The 18,232-nt window shown below is 42.3% G+C and overlaps 1 protein-coding gene across 3 annotated transcripts in view; it reads left to right on the forward strand.

Annotated features, from left to right (window-relative positions):
- The window catches only part of LRP5 (LDL receptor related protein 5), a 167,138-nt gene that overhangs the window by 118,632 nt on the left and 30,274 nt on the right, over positions 1–18,232 (forward strand). For all 3 annotated transcript variants that reach the window (XM_074884798.1, XM_074884799.1, XM_074884800.1), the window contains exons 8-14: positions 4,795–5,011; positions 6,577–6,866; positions 8,913–9,139; positions 9,470–9,654; positions 12,463–12,786; positions 14,958–15,160; positions 17,529–17,740. In XM_074884798.1, coding sequence (XP_074740899.1) covers positions 4,795–5,011; positions 6,577–6,866; positions 8,913–9,139; positions 9,470–9,654; positions 12,463–12,786; positions 14,958–15,160; positions 17,529–17,740 — 1,658 coding nt within the window. The remainder of the gene's footprint in view (positions 1–4,794; positions 5,012–6,576; positions 6,867–8,912; positions 9,140–9,469; positions 9,655–12,462; positions 12,787–14,957; positions 15,161–17,528; positions 17,741–18,232) is intronic.

Raw genomic sequence — 18,232 nt, forward strand, 5'->3', positions numbered from 1 at the left:
CTTTGGCTGCAGTCAGCAGGCTACACACCATTTCTGATATTAAATGATGAGTTAATATGGTATATTATTAGCTGAGCCATGTTAGTGAAAGGAGTTGTGCTTTTGGCCGTATTATGAGGCCTGTTTGTAGATTTTTTTACTTTGCGTTCTCATGGTTTGGTTTAATATGTTAGAGTAGAGGTGAATCTTTAGGAAGATGGATGGCAGCAAATTTTGAAGTAAAGACCATGTATATGTACCTATCTTGAACTGCATGCGACAGCTCACTGGTCAAGCTTTGTCCTGGTTGCTACTAAAAGATAGTCTCACGGGTAGTTAGTGTTTTCTGCCTGTTGCCGTGAATTAGCTACCACTAAGAGGGCTGGATTCCCCCCGGCACAGAAAAATCCTCAAAGTCACAGCTACCCTTCTGCATCCGAGGGAAGCCTGCTTGGATTCACAGGTGTTCTGCCCACAGGACTGGGGTGAGGGATGTTTGGGAGAGAGAGAGCAAACACTTATTCCATCACTGCCTTAGCCAAAATATAAGGCATTAAGCATTTTATTGCTTTCTGATTCCACATTTTTAGATCTCCATTTTTGTTATGCTTGAATAGCTGTATTATGTAGCAACGTCTCCCCAGAGCCTTCTCTTCTCCAGGCTGAACAACCCCAACTCTCTCAGCCTTTCTCACAGCAGAGGCGTTCCAGCCCTCTGGTCATTTTTGTGGCCTCCTCTGGACCCGCTCCAACAGATCCATTGTCTGTCTTGTGCTGGGGATCCCAGAGCTGGACCCAGCACTGCAGGGGGCGCTCACCAGAGCAGCGTAGAGGGTGAGAACGGCCCCCCCTCAGCCTGCTGGCCACACTGCTGCGTATGCAGCCCAGGATGCGGTTGGCTTTCTGGGCTGTGGCTGCATGTTGCCAGCTCATGCCCAATTTTTTGTCCACCAGTACCCCCAAGTCCTTCTCCACAGGGCTGCTCTCGATCCCTTCATCCCCCAGCCTGTATTGGTACTGGGGGTTGCCCCAACCCCTGTGCAGGACCTTGCACTTGGCTCTGCTGAACTTCATGAACCTCATGAACCTCATGAAGTTCAACAGCTTCATGTCATCTGCAGCATCCACAGACGTGCATGGCCTTAAATAGTGTGTGTTTCTGCATCCTTGGATCCCGTGTTCGTCTGGTGTATTTTAGGCAGCAGCTCTAGTATTTGAATTAATACTTTTACTGTCCATATCTGTAAAAGTACTTGGAAACGTGGTAGTCTGATCATCATCCTGCTGATGCATTGTTGTAAAGGAAATGGTGTCTTGTTTACTTACTGTGGCACCAGTTTGGCTCCAGCACCTGAGAATGCATGATGAACTTTTGAACCCGCAGCATTGCCTGTGGGATTGATACTGTTTTAAATAAGTGAGCATTTGGGGTTTGCCTGGACATGATGTAATGAGATAATTGCAGAACCATTTGGCTTTTAACCGCAGATAGAGTCTTTTTTAAAAAAAATGTACTCAGCTTAACAAAATAAAAAAACATTAATCTTCAGCCTGTGCTACTTCATCAAGAATCGTAGGTTGATGGGCTGACACAAAATTCCCCTGAAACTTAGTTTTCAGGAATGCCAGTGCTATTTTTAACTGTCTCCAGCAGGAGGCTTTTTGTCTGGAAGGAATCCAGAGGTTTACATTATAGCATGTGCTGAACTTCACATAAGCTGCTAGATAGTCTTAAAGTTCTTGTGGAGTTGTTTTCCTCTGTGGCTGAAGACACCTGCACTGCGGGGTGGCACGGTAGGCTGTGGTATAGTGATGATTTTTGTGTATAGTGTAGGATGCAGGAGTTCGCTGCTCACCTCTGCTGTTTGGCCAGTGGTGGCTGGAAGATCTAGTGAGCTGGTGCGTGTCCCGTGTGTGTGGTGGGTTGACCTTGGCTGGACACCAGGTGCCCACCAAAGCTGCTCTGTCACTCCCCTCCTCAGCTGGACAGGGGAGAGAAAATTCAACAAAAGGCTCATGGCTGGAGATAAGGACAGGGAGATCACGCACCAGTTACAGTCATGGGTAAAACAGACTCAGAGAAATTAATTTAATTTATTGCCAATCAAATCAGAGTAGGCTAATGAGAAATAAAACCAAATCTTAAAACACTTTCGCTGCCCCTCCCTTCTTCCTGGTCTCAGCTTTGCTCCTGATTTCTCTCCCTCCTCGCCCCCAGCAGCACAGGGGGTAGGGGATGGGGGTTGCAGTCAGTCCATCACCCTTGTCTCTGCCGCTCCTTCCTCCTCAGGGCGGGACTCCTCACACTCTTCCCCTGCTCCAGCGTGGGCTCCCTCCCACAGGAGACAGTGCTCCATGAACTTCTCCAACGTGGGTTGTTCCCCCAGGGATGCAGCTCTTCCCCAACTGCTCCAGCGTGGGTCCCTTCCACACACAGGGTGCAGCCCTTCAGGTACAGGCTGCTCCAGCGTGGATCCCCCGCGGGGTCACAAGCCCTGCCAGCAAACCTGCTCCAGCGTGGGCTCCTCTCTCCACCTGGCCACAGCTCCTGCCAGCAGCCTGCTCCAGCGTGGGCTTCCCAAGGAGTCACAGCCTCCTTCGGGCATCCCCCTGCTCCGGCGTGGGGTGGAGGATGGCTGCAGGTGGAGATCTGCTCCCCCGTTAACCTCCATGGGTGCAGGGCACAGCCTGCCCTCTCACCACGGGCTGCAGGAGAATCTCTGCTCTGGCGCCTGGAGCACCTCCTTCGCCTTCTTCTTCACTGACCTGGGTGTCTGCAGAGTTGTTGCTCTCTCATATTCACATGGCTGCAATTGCTCTCCCATGGGTTGGGTTTTTTCCCCTCTCCTTATGTTATCCCAGAGGCACTACCAGCACCACTGATGGGCTCAGCCTTGGCCAGTGATGGGTCTGTCTTGGAGCTGGCTGACATTGGCTGTTGGACATGGGGGAACCTTCTAGCACCTTCTCACAGAAGCCGCCCCTGTAGCCCCCCTGCTACCAAAACCTTGCCATGCAAACCCAATACAGTGTGCCATCATTCATATAGTAAAATTGGTGACCACATCTCATCTGTGTTTCTCTAAAGGGGAAATGTTGTGCCCAAATGAACTGTGTCACAGAAGAAATGCATGTTGTTTTCATAAATTTGTCAAGTATTACAAGGTTTCAAAGAGATATTTCATTTTTAAATTTATTTGGATATCTACAATGGCTCTGTGTGAACATACTGAAATTCACGTGCTAATTTAGTCAGATGTGATGATTGTCATTGGTCATGTTAAAAAAAGAAATTGTAGGTGCTTCTGCTGCTTACTATGTATGGGTAGAGCCTGTTTTACAATATCTGTATTAAATTGTGGTAAAACTGAGGATTGATTATGAGTGCCCACAATATTGTTAGGCATTTAATGGTTTAATATTACATTGCATTTAAGTTATAGATGTTTTTAATAAGAAATAAATATTGCTTAAACACTCAGCAACTTAAGTCAGGGGAATACAGTGTTGAAATGACCATAGCAGTCTTTAAATCACAAGCAAATAGAAACGTTGCACAGTGAAGACAACTTAATCACCTACAAGGTACAGGTTTAGTGTTCTGAGTCTGAATAAGCAAATAATTTTCAAATGATAGTAAAGAGGAGACTATTTAAAGCCTCAATCACAAGCTGTGGTAGCCTAAATTAAAGCACAGCAGTTGTCCACCTGTGAGGCATTTCTAGCAACAAATGGAAGTTTGATTGAATCACGTTGGAAAAGAAATTGTCTTAAGTTGTGGTTATTTTGATTTTAATGATACTGAACTTGGTGCTGCTCACAGTGTAAATTTTCAAGTAGCACCTTAAAAATACTGTAGTTGCATTGCAGCTACCAGTTGAACGAAGTAGTATGGGAAGGAATCTGGGGATTTGTAACAAGTATTTTACCTGGGTCTTATATAGACTCTTTGCCGTGGATAAGACATGTCTGGATGATGGAAAAGATTATTGCAGTTTGTGTAGTAGATGGAGGAGACTTTAAGCGTGTGGCATGGGGAATTGTATGTGGACATTTTAATTCCTATCTTGCCCGATAATTATTGATCAGGGTCAAACTATATGAATTTCTTTCCTTACGCCAAGCAAAGTGGGGTAGCTCGAGATCGTTGTCGTAATTGGCTATGAAATCATCAACCAATGGTGTCTATGTATCTGTGGGGCTTATCCCCTCTCCAGTACTATTTTGCTTTCTCTGCACTTTTAGGAATACAAATTTATATAAGTCAATACTTATTCCACATTTTAAAGATCTTTCTTATCTCAAGAGTGAGGAAAACTTAATTCTTTTATGGTAAAAAAAATGAAATCTCAGAAAGTGCAGATTCTACATGGTCTTGTGGCCCAGAAGAATTCTGATGACCTCTTGTTCCCCATGAGTGAGGGCCGAAGGTCACCCCAGCAGTCCCTTGTTTCTGAGGAGAGAGTTCAGTAGTGAGACCAAGACATGAATAGAGATTAAGAATCTTCTAAACCTCAATCCCATCCCAAAAACCACTCCCTTTGCAGTGGTCCTTGCAGGTTTTGAACTGGTGCAAGTTAAATTTATGTTGCTTAGGTTTTTAAATGGAGAAGCCACCTCAGTCTTGTCATTCCAATATATTTCTCTTTTCAAGAAACCTAGAGGTACATTCTTTTGAAAGAACCATGCTCTGAATTTCAGGAGGTTCCTGCATAAAAAATAGAGGAGTTGTCAAAATATGATTGATACTGCCATTTTAATTGTACCAGCGTTAGAGAAGATTATTTTTTTCCTTTTTTCTCGTGCATCCCACAGGTCATAAATGTTGATGGAACAATGAGGAAAACCCTCCTAGAAGATAAGCTTCCACATATATTTGGGTTCACACTGCTGGGAGATTACATCTACTGGACTGACTGGCAGAGACGAAGCATTGAAAGAGTTCACAAGATAAAGGCTAGCAGAGACATTATTATTGATCAGCTTCCAGATTTAATGGGCCTTAAAGCAACAAGTGTTACCAAAGTATTTGGTAAGCATGAGCGATGATAGGATGGGTCTCTAGTAGTTTCTAGATGGGCTTGCTTCATTAAGCAACTGTTGATTGCTTGTAATGAGAATAACTGTGGTCTCATATGTTTGAATCATTTTAAAGGAAAACTGCACCTATTATTTGTAAAGTTGGGAAAATACAGTGTTGCAACAGAAGTATGGGCTTCCAGTTTTTAGTGACATTTGACGTAAGTCTTCCATGGCTTCCGGTACACTCTTTGAATTTTTGTGAGGAGAATTTTATTCCTGCCTCCAGTCTATGGGAATCATTACTTCTGGTGCTCACAGAATCACTCCCATTTTCTGTTGCTCTTTTTCTTCCACAAAGTCCCAGTAATGTTCAGTTAACAGAACGCTTTTTCCTATATCAGGTGGCATAGACAGAGTCAGTAGCCATTACAATGTTGCCTCAAAGCACTTGGCATTTAAATATTAACTTTAACACCTAAATCATACTTAAATCTTCACAGTTAAATTTTGCCCTTAACATGGGATCAGCAGCTGGAGCTCGGTGTTCTTCCACTGCGTCTGCTGAAAGATGCAGCCAGTGTTTTCGGTCACCTGCTAGCATTCTGCAGAGGAGCATGCCACAGAGCCTCCTGGCTTCAGCAGTAACTCCTGAGAAATGCATGTTCACCACAGATCTGTCTGCGACCTGCAACACTGGAGTCTGGGCACGGCAGTAAACGGATTTCTTGGTCAGCTATTAAAATTACTGAGAATAGTTGCAACAGAATCACATAAAGTAGGTTGTCAAATTATACCCTGCCAGTACATGGATTTCCAGCCTCTCAGGAACCTCTACTTGAAGGATAATCAAGTCCTCAAGCTGCAAGTTACAGCATCAGTCTGAAACGTGTATGCCCTAAAAAGGGAAAATTGAAAGAAACCTGCTTGAGATTTTTTTTTTTTTTTGAGGCAACAGTCTTTAAATACCTAAATCCTTGGGTCCAGCAGATGGAGAAAGGCACTCATTTATCTTTTGGTCCTTACTTTTCCCCTCCGTATTCCCTCCCCATCTGGTCATGGTTGTTCACACAAAAAAAATAAGTGTGAGACTGTGGTGATCTTGTTGGAACTGCTTCTGCTAATGAATCTTCTCTGCTTTAAATTAAATGGCTGGGAAATAACTGCACTTATCCATCTCTTTTCTCACTGTTTTGTATCATTGAACATTTGTAAAATTGGTAGTTTCGAAGAGATACAAAGATGAGGTACTTGGCCAAAAATAACCAAGCTGAACATGGATGTAATTACCTGCCTTCAGTAAAGGGATTTAATCTTTGGGGAAACTAGAAGGATATGATTGTAGCTGTTATTTGTACTACAGGAGGGATAGGACTAGCTTCCTAATCCTTGAGTAGAAGGAAAGAAACAGCTTTGAATGTTGGGCTTGTTTTTTAGAATTTCCTTATTGACAACCCACAGCATTAACTTCTTTTGAAAAATTATAATTGCGCTGCATATTCGCTCAGCCTTCCCCCCCTCCCCTTTCCCCCTCCCTCCACAATGCACCAATATCTGTTTTGTTTGGTTTTTTTTAAGGAACTAATTCATGTGCAGAGAACAACGGAGGCTGCAGCCATCTGTGTTTCTTTACACCCCAGGAGACCAGGTGTGCCTGTCCCATTGGCCTTGAGCTGTTGAGTGACATGAAGACTTGCATCATTCCCGAAGCCTTCTTAGTTTTCACAAGCAGAGCAGCAATTCATAGGATTTCCCTTGAAACCAATAATAATGATGTTGCTATTCCTCTTACTGGAGTCAAGGAAGCATCTGCTCTGGATTTTGATGTCTCTGATAACAGAATCTATTGGACTGATGTTAGTTTGAAGGTATTACTGACGTGTGAATTCCCTGAATATAAAGCCACAGAGCAGTTACTTTGATCTAACAAAGGTCTCTGTTACATGATCTGTCCTGCAGTTGCTAATGTTGTCATTGAATTGCATCCAAGGAGACTCTTGGAGATGAAGACAGTTGCATTGTTGAATGCACAGTTGGGTGACAGGCATCTTCCTGCTTCAGATAAAAATCGAAAGTGGTGTCTGCTCATACCGAATGCCTAAATCTTGGATGCTCCATGTGTTGCATCCATATATGTATCTATTGTAGAAAAGCTGTTTTCATGTCACAGAGTAGAGTAGTTTAAACATCGAGCTTGACAATCCCCCAAGCTTTCTATCCTCTTCCAGTTTTGACTCGGAAGGCAATCTTATTCAATATTAACATCTGACAAGTGAACTTTGGATTGATTGCTGTTAGTCTGTGCCTCCAGCTTGGCACAGAAAAGGCCAGGGAACTTGTCCAGTCCCCTCCACACTGCGTTAAGCGCCCCCCTGCCCCCAGTTCTATGTCAGTGTGTTCCCCAGGAGTTTGACATTTCTTGTGACATGTTTGGGTCACATCCAGGTGCATGCTAAAGTGCGTGCTGGGCTGTTCATCGGCGTTACTTTGCTTTTTGAAGTGAATTAAGTAATGGTAGAAAATGACAGATTCACTTCACTGGAACTGAATTCCTCTGTTTAGCCCTTTAATAGGTTTTCCAAGAGCAATCAAAGTTTCCTTGCCAGTGTGCTTAAGCCCTAATGGGGAAAAGCTCACTTCTAGTGACTGCAGGGCACGTGCAGTTTCCATGGCCTCTCTCTGAAGACTAATGAGGGTTGTGCTTCAGCGTTAACAGTGCTGCTTGTGGTGTGGATACTTTTCCTTCAGGAACAGTGCCAATGCAATAAATTAGCATACTGCAGACACAGTTACTAAATAAATCTTGCGCAAGCACGTGGAGAGCTGGAGCTATGGTCGTCCTTAACCATTCGTAGTGGAAAATACAGTGTGTCAGTGCGTAGGTCCCAGTCTCGCTCTGTGCAGAACTGGAAAACATTTCACTTGTTCGTGGCCTCCTGAATTCTCCAGCATGCTGTATTTTCACATACGTATCAGCATATGTTTCAGCACGTCGGGGTTTTCATTCCCCTTCTGTCCCCACCTCCTTCAGCTCAGCAGCAGGTAGGGTAACGTCATAGCCCGTAGTCACCTCCCTTTCCTTTGGTGAGCACCACTCCCACGATCTCCTCCTGCCTCTGGTTATGTGAGGACTCATTTTCAAAAAGGGATCATGCTTTTTTCTGAGATGTGGGTTATACCTGTAAAAATATACCACATGATTCCTGGTTTTGACATTTACCTTTAAAAAAATGTCTCTTACCCTGATACCTTCATTTATCAAATTATTAAGAATTAATAGCTGAAATATTAGCAGGCATGTAGAACGATTGCTTAGTGTTGCTAACAAGGGTGGACAATTGCACATTGATCCTGGAAGTTACCAGTGATTTACCTGGTGGATGTTTCAGTGCCCCTTGCTAGGAGTGGCTTATTTATATGGACAGAGTCCTTACCCTGTGACTTGGTGTGTTGAGTGTGCATAACTAAAATGTAGATGGGATCAGCAAACTTGCTGCGGGTGACTGATCATGAGAAACAGTTTAATTCGGATTTCTCTGAATTGAGATGTGTTTCTGAGGCTTAAAAGATTACAGCAAATTAAGTAACTTTTTTTAAAAATCCTTTTTGTGTGCAAATAGAGGGAGAAGGGGCAAGGAGGAATCTGCAGGTACTTAGTGCTTTCTTAAAATCATATCCTTTTAAGATGGATTGGTCATCAGAAACCACTAGCTTTCTGCAAATTCAGGTCTCTATGCTGTGAATTGCTGTATCTTTTTGACAACAGAAATTTATTTTTAAAATTGTAATACCGGCTGATTTTTTTTTTTTTTTTACTAATTTCTTTTTGTAAACTAAACTTCATAATTATTCCGTTTTATTTCAGTGGGGTATCCATAAACGCTGTAATATTTGTACACAATTTTGTTTTCCAGACCATAAGCCGTGCTTTCATGAACGGGAGTTCTGTTGAACATGTGATTGAGTTTGGGCTAGATTATCCTGAGGGAATGGCTGTAGACTGGATGGGAAAGAACCTGTACTGGGCAGATACTGGAACCAATCGCATCGAAGTAGCCCGCCTGGATGGACAGTATAGGCAGGTCCTTGTCTGGAAGGACTTGGACAACCCAAGGTCTCTGGCTCTTGATCCTACCAAAGGGTAAGGGACAGTGTTGTTTTCAAAGCTTTGTGTGCGTATTCCTGCACATGACAAGTTAATTGGCAGTTTATATAGCTCCATTTCTTCAGGGTCTTTGAAAAGATGATAAACCTTCCACAACCAGTGAAATTAGAATGAAAAATAAAAATTGTCAATCATATTTTTCTGCCTTTGTCTAAAAAAGAAGTACTGTAATACTGCACATAACCACATGGGTTATTCCTTTTTTTTTTTTTTTAAAAAGAACTGAAAATATAGAAAAATCAAAGCATGCAGCTAAACACAGTCTTACCTAGCTGATCTGCTCTTTTTGTTCACTTCTCATTGCAGATACATGTACTGGACTGAATGGGGAGGCAAACCTAGGATTGTTCGAGCGTATATGGACGGAACAAATAGTATCACTTTGGTGGATAAAGTGGGTCGTGCCAATGACCTCACTATTGATTATGTGGACCAAAGGCTATATTGGACAGACTTAGACACAAGCATGATTGAGTCATCAAATATGCTAGGTAATGTAGTGTTCTGTTACACCAGTGAGTACAGAAATATGCACTGGCCATAGTAAAGCAATTGAATAATAAGAAATTGGAATAATATAATGGATATTAAATCTGTGTGTATATTTTTCTTATGAGAATAAATGGAGAGTTAAATGTTTAAGGAGATAAAAGCTTCCTAAATAGAGAACTGTATGATGACTTATAATGATGGTGAAATAGGATATCATTTCTCTGTATTGATATGAAACTGCCAGTGTTTTATCAAAGCAGAGGTGACCTCTGAGTTTCTCAAAGTGAGGACAACTTATAGGTTCACTATAAACCATCCCTGACTTTTCAGTCTGGACGCTAATTTTCTGTTGAGTATTATCTCTGTTTCCTGCTTCAGACTAGTTGTATTAGTTCAAAATCAAACCCAAAACCCTGCTTGCATTTCCTGCAGTCTGAAAGGTTGTGCAGCTACTTCTGCAGTGTATCATGACGTGTTCTGTACACAACTTCACACATTTTCATACCTTCCATTGGAATTTTGTTTATACATACAAGGGGTGTGCTAAGATTTACTGAACTTTCACATTGATACTGACACGGTAACTAAGGGGATAAAAGAAGAGAGTTTTGTTTCCTGCAGCTGACATAGTGGTTTTGTATTGTCCAGCTATTTTGTAAACACTAGATGGTCTTCAAGATTTTAGCTGAGGCAGTTATGAATTCCTTTTTGAGAAGAGTTTATATAAGTTTCCAAATGCCACACAGTGAATCAGTGATAGGATCAGAAGTGGAATCCAGAAGTTCCTGACCTGACGTCGTATCCCTCTTCCATTTCCAAGGAGAGGCCTTTGTGAGATGGGAATTAATGCCTCTGGGATTCCAATGTAAAAATCAAAGTTTATGTGGCAGAACATACAGTATTTAAGCAAACTCATACAGGATTGTTACAGCAATGCTGTGATTGATATGTATAATTTCCCTGCAACTTTTTTTTTTTTTTTTAAACCTGTGAAAAGCTACCACTAGAGTAAGATTTTTTTTCTTTAAGGTGTTGCTGTGGGGGTGTATCTTCAGAGTATAGAGAATCTACTAAACTCAGGAAAACAGATGCAGTTTTGGATTCCAAGGCTATCACTGATTTTGCATTTCTTGCATGTGTTGCTTTGGGATGACAACTGCTGAATGGATGTTACTGTTCAAAAATTGCAGTAAGATTGTTTCTTTATCTAGAGTTAGGTTTTTTCCATCCAGAGTGCATGATCTATCAAAGCTCTCACTAAGCTTCTGCATTACACTTAGAGAAACAAAATGGCCAGAGGCAAGCTTGAACTGGAAACTGATTGTGGCATTGAGAAGAAACACAATATTGAAATAATCTGTGGTAAATTAAACGGGTTCTAAAGCTGAACCTACTGTTAACATTTATTTGTGGTGAGAAAGTAGAAGGATGAAGCTTCTGAAGCTAACAATGTTGTATGATGTCGTTTTAGTTAGCAGAATTTAAAGACTCAGGTAGACTTACAGCAAGTGGGCTCATCGGTTAAGGAAATGTTACTAGACTTGGCCTATGTTATGCAGTGACAGTCTCCTTGCCAGGAGAGATCTGAATGAGTGGTGCTGGTAGAAATGTGTACCCCGCCAGCAATGAATAAAGCACTCTTAAGTTGATGGATGAGTGCTGTCCCAGCTTAGTCTTGGGCATTATAAACATTACCCAGCAGAAAAAATTCACTTTTTTGGGTGATTCTCCTCCACCTACCAACTATAAAAATTCAATTAGACAACTTACCTTCTTCCTTCAGAAGAGCCTATCCCTGAATTCATCACTGTGGACCAGAATTGCTCTAAGAAGTGTGCAGGATACCTGTGCCCCTAACTTGGACGCTTGAGATGCCTAAAAGCAATTGGGAAGGTTGCCTCTATATTTAGTTCTGGTGGTTTATAGGGAAATGGCTTCATGTTCTAGTTTTGGGGGTTTTCATTCCTTCTCCAGTCTTGACCAAAAGGGAGAGGGCATCATGAAAGGTAGGCCAGGGGAAGAAAAATGAGGTGTTCTGTAGAATCGTAACATTGGACGTTTGTTTGAGGCAGGAGGAGATGATGCTGATGAAGGCTACGTCTTCATTTGATGTAAAGTGCCAGAGATTCATAGAGGTTTATGCTTGAAAATATTTGGGAAGGTGATTTGCAGTAAGACTTTTATCTACTTTAGTAGGGCATCTCTGGCAGAGGCCATTTAATGCTCTAGAAGGTGTTAAATCTGTTGTGAATGTTGCTAACTGAGCCACTGAGTGTGGGAGTATTGGATTTCTGCCAAACAAATGGTTTCCTAATCTCTGGGGGTAGCTGTATGTTAAATTGCACTGCAAAAGATTTGTGTTTCTTGAGTGAAACAACACAATTTCTCATAGCTGTTTCTCTGTGAATCTCAAGTTTATTATATGTTGTTGTGTTTGTGCATATTAATTGCATTTTTATTGGCCTACGTGATTTCCTGGAGCTGATAGTATTCTTGAACATGTTTTCCATTATCTATTTGGGATGATAACCATGAGACATATAGAGTAATATTTATTTAAATGACAATACACTGTCACAGTTTCAAATTGCTCTATAGGCAGGAGGGTGTCAGGATAAGGTTTTTGAATGCAAGTGTTTAGTTTACGTCTTGAGCAGATACTGCTTAATAATGAATCCCGTGATGCTGACTTCAGAAATGAGGTTTTATTTTAAAAAGGGAAGAAAAAACTTTTTCTTGATGTCAACCACACTCTTCGTTTCATGACTTGGGAACTGTCCTTTAGTTGATTATCCTTATTTTTCCAGGACAAGAACGAGAAATCATAGCAGATGATCTACCTCATCCATTTGGCTTAACCCAATACAGTGACTACATCTACTGGACAGACTGGAATCTTCACAGCATAGAAAGAGCAGACAAGACCAGTGGGAAGAACAGGACACTTATTCAGGGCCACCTGGATTTTGTGATGGATATACTGGTGTTCCATTCTTCACGTCAGGATGGCTTGAATGATTGTGTGCAAAATAACGGCCACTGTGGTCACTTGTGCCTCGCCATACCAAATGGATTTAGGTGTGGCTGTGCTGCTCATTATACCTTGGATCCCAACAGCAGGAACTGTAGTTGTAAGCCTTTTTGTTTGCTACTATATTCTTCAGTGCTTGTGGCTCCCAGGTGCTTGTGATCCCTTTCAGTATAAAAAGAGAAGGGATATCACAAGTCCATTTCAAAGGTTCTGGCTTTAAAGGTGATCTTTAAATATGAGGGCAAAGTATGGAGTTTTATATCCATTTTTGTGACATGAATTAGGGCTCAAGATTTGTATTTCAAATCTTATAAATAACAGCACTGTCAAATCTGGTCTTTCTTGTTTTACTAGAAGTGCGTTCTAGGTGATGCAGCTGTGTGATTGAAGCTTTCCCTGTCCTTACCTAAGCGTTAGGCGGGTGGAAGAGAAATTCTAAACAAAAACCATCTTTTTCTGTTAAGTGTTTAATAAAGGCAGCAAAAATAGCATTCAGTAAAACAGCCTCCTAAGTAGTCTGTGCAACGTGCATATGCACTTGAAATTCATATGTTTGTTTTCTCCCTGCGTGTGATACTATGGGCCTGCCAGTTCACTGATTGTCCAGTAAGAATTTAAGTTTCTAGTAAAAATAGCAGATAAATAGGAAGTGGACTGTTGACTTACAAAAAATAAACCAACAAACCTTTGGGCATCCTGGCTCAGTAGCGTATAAAGAAATTTTAACTGGATGAAAGGATAGGTTTATGAAGGGTAGGTCCTACTTGACTAACCTGATCTCCTTCTATGACAAGATGACCTGCTTAGCGGACAATGGAAAGGCTGTGGATGTTGTTTACTTGAATTTTAGTAAAGCCTTTGACACCATTTCCCACAGCATTCTGCTGGAGAAACTGGCTGCTCATGGCTTGGAGGGACGTACTCTTCGCTGGGTAAAAATCTGGCCGATGGCCGGGCCCAAAGAGCTGTGGTGAATGGAGTTAAATCCAGTTGGCGGCTGGTCATGAGTGGTGTCCCCCAGGGCTCAGCACTGGGGCCAGTTCTGTTTAATATCTTTATCAAAGATCTGGACGAGGGGATCAAGTGCTCCCTCAGCAAGTTTGCAGATGACTCCAAGCTGGGCGGGAGTGTTGATCTGCTGGAGGGTGGGAAGGCTCCACAGAGGGGTCTGGGCAGGCTGGAGCGATGGGCCGAGGCCAACTCTGTGAGGTTCAACAAGGCTCAGTGCCAGGTGCTGCACTTGGGTCACAACAACCCCTGCAACGCTGCAGGCTTGGGGCAGAGTGGCTGGAAAACTGCCTGGTGGAAAGGACCTGGGGGTGTTGGTCAACAGCTGGCTGAATGAGAGCTGGCAGTGTGCCCAGGTGGCCAAGAAGGCCAATGGCATCCTGGTTTGTATCAGCAATAGTGTGGCCAGTAGGGCCAGGGGAGTGATGGTCCCTTTGTACTTGTCCCTGGTGAGGCCACACCTCCAATACTGTGTTTAGTTTTGGGGCCCTCACTACAAGAAAGACATTGAGGTGCTGGAGCATGTCCAAAGAAGGGCAGCGAAGGTGGTGAAGGGTCTAGAGAACAAGTCAATGAGGAGCGGCTGAGGGATCTGGGGGGGGTTAGCCTGGAGAAAAGGAGGCTCAGGGGAGACCTCATGGCCCTTTACAACTCCCTGAAAGGAGGGTGCAGAGAGCTGGGTGTTGGTCTCTTCTCTCAAGTAACAAGTGATAGGACAAGAGGAAACGGCCTCAGGTTGCACCAGGGGAGGGTTAGGTTGGATATTAGGAAAAATTTCTTCACCAAAAGGGTTGTCAAGCACTGGAACAGGCTGCCCAGGGAAGTGGTTGCGTCACCGCCCCTGTAGATGTGGCACTTAAGGACATGGTTTAGTGGTGGACTTGGCAGTGCGTAATGGTTTTGCCCAATGATCTTAGAGGTCTTTTCGAACCTAAATGGTTCTGTGATGATACAGGAAAACCTGTGACTGTGTATTGTCCATTGTCACTGGTGTTACTTAAATTCCACATGGGGAACTTAGTTATTTTATAATATGAAAAGGAAATTCTTTCTGGGTGAGGGTGTGCACATTTATCCTCCAGAAGTACACAAAGAAACATTTTCAACTTAATAGCAAAAACCTCCAGTTATGAATTACCTTAGTTTTCATTGTGAATACAATTGTCCCTCTGGGATTTTGTCCTAAATATTCTTTGTCTCCTGCGTGGGTGTATTTTTGACTGTGTGACTTGCATTTTCTTACGCTGTTTTGGCTTGTTGCAGCCCCTGCCAGCTTCCTGTTGTTTAGCCAGAAATCTGCCATCAGCCGGATGATACCAGACGATCAGCAAAGTCCAGATATCATCCTGCCTATGCATGGCCTAAGGAATGTCAAGGCTATTGATTATGATCCCTTAGATAAATTGATCTACTGGGTGGATGGACGTCAGAACATTATAAAAAGAGCCAAAGATGATGGCACTCAGGCAAGTTTACATGGTGGATATAGTTTTGTGTTGGTCTTTTTGTACTTTATGCTTGACTTGCCCCTTCTGCCCCCTGCACCAAGGAATCATTGGTGTGAACTTTACTCTTGCCAGCACTTATTCATGTATGTTCTATTTATATGTGAAAAATACTGAAGGCTTTTAGGATCGGCGGTTTTAATTCATACAAAAGAAGTGTAATAGGATATAGTACATCATATGTACCTGAAACTTTAAGCCTTGAGTTGCAATCTTTAGGTAAGGATGGGCACTGACGTAAGGCAGACTCATTATTTATACTCAGGGCAGATAAATTGCATTCTAAAATCAGTGTTGTGCACACCAATTGTGTGATAATATTGTCATCATTGTAAAGCTCTCTCAAAAAGAAAACTCTCAGCTGGCCAAGCTGTAGTTAAACCCTGAGTGAATGCAGAGTTGATTGCTGTGACAGATAGGGATAGGCTCATCCACATGCTTAATTGTTTTACTGAGTTGGGGACATTATTCTTTTGCACTAGTTATTCACACAACAGTGGAAAGAAGAGGACTGTTCTCCCGGGCAGTGTCATGTGCTAACACAGCTTAACTCCCAGGTCAAGTTAACAGATTCTTTAAAAACTGTGGTTTGAATAAGAATATAAAACAAAATGCAGAAGGGGCATGTTCCGTTTTCCTAATTCTTGGGCAGTTGTATCTAAACAACATGACACGGTATCAATGGAAATACTGATAATGGAAATATGACACGGTATCAATGGAAATGGACCGGTCCCTTCACACATTTAGGGACTCAGAGGTTTTACAGTTTCCTTTAAAGGAAGAGATGACAATTTTATTTTTTGGACATTTCAAGACTGGGAGGAGGTATGTTGGGATGAGCAGCTAGCTGGGTTGTGGATGAATTTTGAAGAAGTTTTGCTCTTGCTTTTTGGGATTATACTAGGTGCTAATTGTTGTAGTCTAGCTTCTCTTTGGTACTTGCTAGGTGCAAATTGCAGTGGAGAGTCCTTTGCTCTGTGTTTTCCTCTGCCTTGGTCACACAGCTTTGAAGATGCAGATCCCCTGCAAATTTTGACTTTCCAATTTTCACTAACTATATTTACTTAATTTTGCTAAATCGTGCTGTTTGCAGATGATGCATATGAATTTCATACCTGGGTAATGTAACCTTTGATTTCAGGAAATTATTTCTTTTTATTTCTAGGCACACTGTCAGGACAAAATAGGGATAAAGCTCTATATAAAAAGAAAAAAGCCTGTTTATGCAGAACATGGAGGCTTAAAACCAAATTGTGAAAATATAACTTTCACAAGTAATGCTGTGTTGGGTAATTCCTTTGACTTAGCATGAAATGGTGTCTTCAGCTTTCTTGAACAGTATGAACTTTTTCTGGTACCGTTCTTGTGTCTGGCCTGGGAGCGCCGCATTAGGACACTTAAGGAAGCCACCACTTTCCCCTCACCATTATCGTGTCACCAGAAGCAGTCACCTTTGAAGGCTAATTTGATGTTGGGAGTCCTGCCAGCAGTATTACTATCCAATGGCACTTGTGGAGCCAGTGTAATGTTAAACAAACAACAGAAATATTATTTTCCTTTAGGGATTTTTTTATATGCTCTAGTGCTCTTCACAGAAATAAAGTACTGAAGTCTATGTTAGTATTCAACATAGAGATGAAAAGTGTAGTAAATAGTATATTAGTTAAATTGGGAGGGGTTGAGGGTAACGATTCCAGGAACTTGGCAGTAATGTCAGGTTTTGTGAGGTCCATCATAAACACATGAGGATGAACGCAAGGTGATACTGTTAGTATGGATGTGAGGCAGAGCTGCAGCCACTTGACATGTAAGCAAACAGAACCAAGTTTCATTAAAAGTTTTTAGTTTTTAAGAGAAGTCAGGACTTAAAGGAAATCAATATCTACTACACTAGGAATAATAAAGTAAGAAGACTTTGGCAAGAGATAGAGATTTGTTCAGCTGACTATAGCAGTGCAGGTCTGGCCAGAAGGCTGCCTTGTTTCTTGCATTGTTTTATTCAAGATTGTTCCATGCATAACCATGCACTATTGTTTTCTTCCATCTCCTGCTAATTAATTCTACTTATAGGAGGCCCCGCAACGACTTTCTGGGGAGTTTTGCATAATCTTACAGATTTTGTCCAGATGTTTTTCCTCTAATCCGCAGTTTGATTCAAATCTTTTCTTGTTAAGCTTTATTGCATTTCGTGTATTTGTTGTTTCCTTGTGGGTGGTTTAAGGTTTTTCTGGACTGTCATGTAGGTAAACTGTGCTTTCTGTGCAGTGTTCTTCGCTCAATAATCAGAATAATTACTAGAAATTGTTTCCCATATGTTCTTTTGCAGCCTTTCACTGTCATGAGTACTCCAAACCAAAGCCAGAACCCAGAGAAGCAGCCCCATGACCTCAGCATCGATATATACAGCCATACCTTGTACTGGACCTGTGAGGCCACAAATTCAGTCAACGTGCACAGGCTGAACGGCGAGTCGATTGGGATGGTGCTGCGAGGAGACCACGACAGGCCCAGGGCCATTGTCGTGAATGCAGAGCGAGGGTGAGATTCCGTCCTGTCCCTTGCACAGAGCACCCGTGGGATGGATGTCAGCTGTGTGGGTGACTCTTGTGTTGCATCTGTATTTTAAAAGGGAGAATTTTTGCATATTTATTTGGTGAGGATGTAGGTGACTGCCTGTCTGATTCTGGCTTTTGAAGGTATCAAGCTTTCTCCTCCTGTCCTCTCCTTTGCTGCCTCCTCTGGTGTGCCGAGTTAGGTGTTCACACAGCTGTGGGGTTGGTTACAGTGAGGAACTAACCCAGGTGGGGACAGCAAAGCAAAACCACCTTATCCTCTTCGCTGCAGGAGTGCACAGCCCCACCATCTAATAGCAAAAACGGGAGAGTTTACACTGTGTTTGTATCAGCTGGGCATCTGGTTCGTAAATGGTCATCGTAAAACAAATGTTTCCAGGAGGAAAAAGGAATCTCTGATAAGATACAACTGTTCCTGGTGATAGTATAAAGTTAAACAAACAAACAAACCAATCCC

Source organism: Strix uralensis, chromosome 15 (assembly GCF_047716275.1).
Source record: "Strix uralensis isolate ZFMK-TIS-50842 chromosome 15, bStrUra1, whole genome shotgun sequence".
Lineage (NCBI taxonomy): Eukaryota > Metazoa > Chordata > Aves > Strigiformes > Strigidae > Strix > Strix uralensis.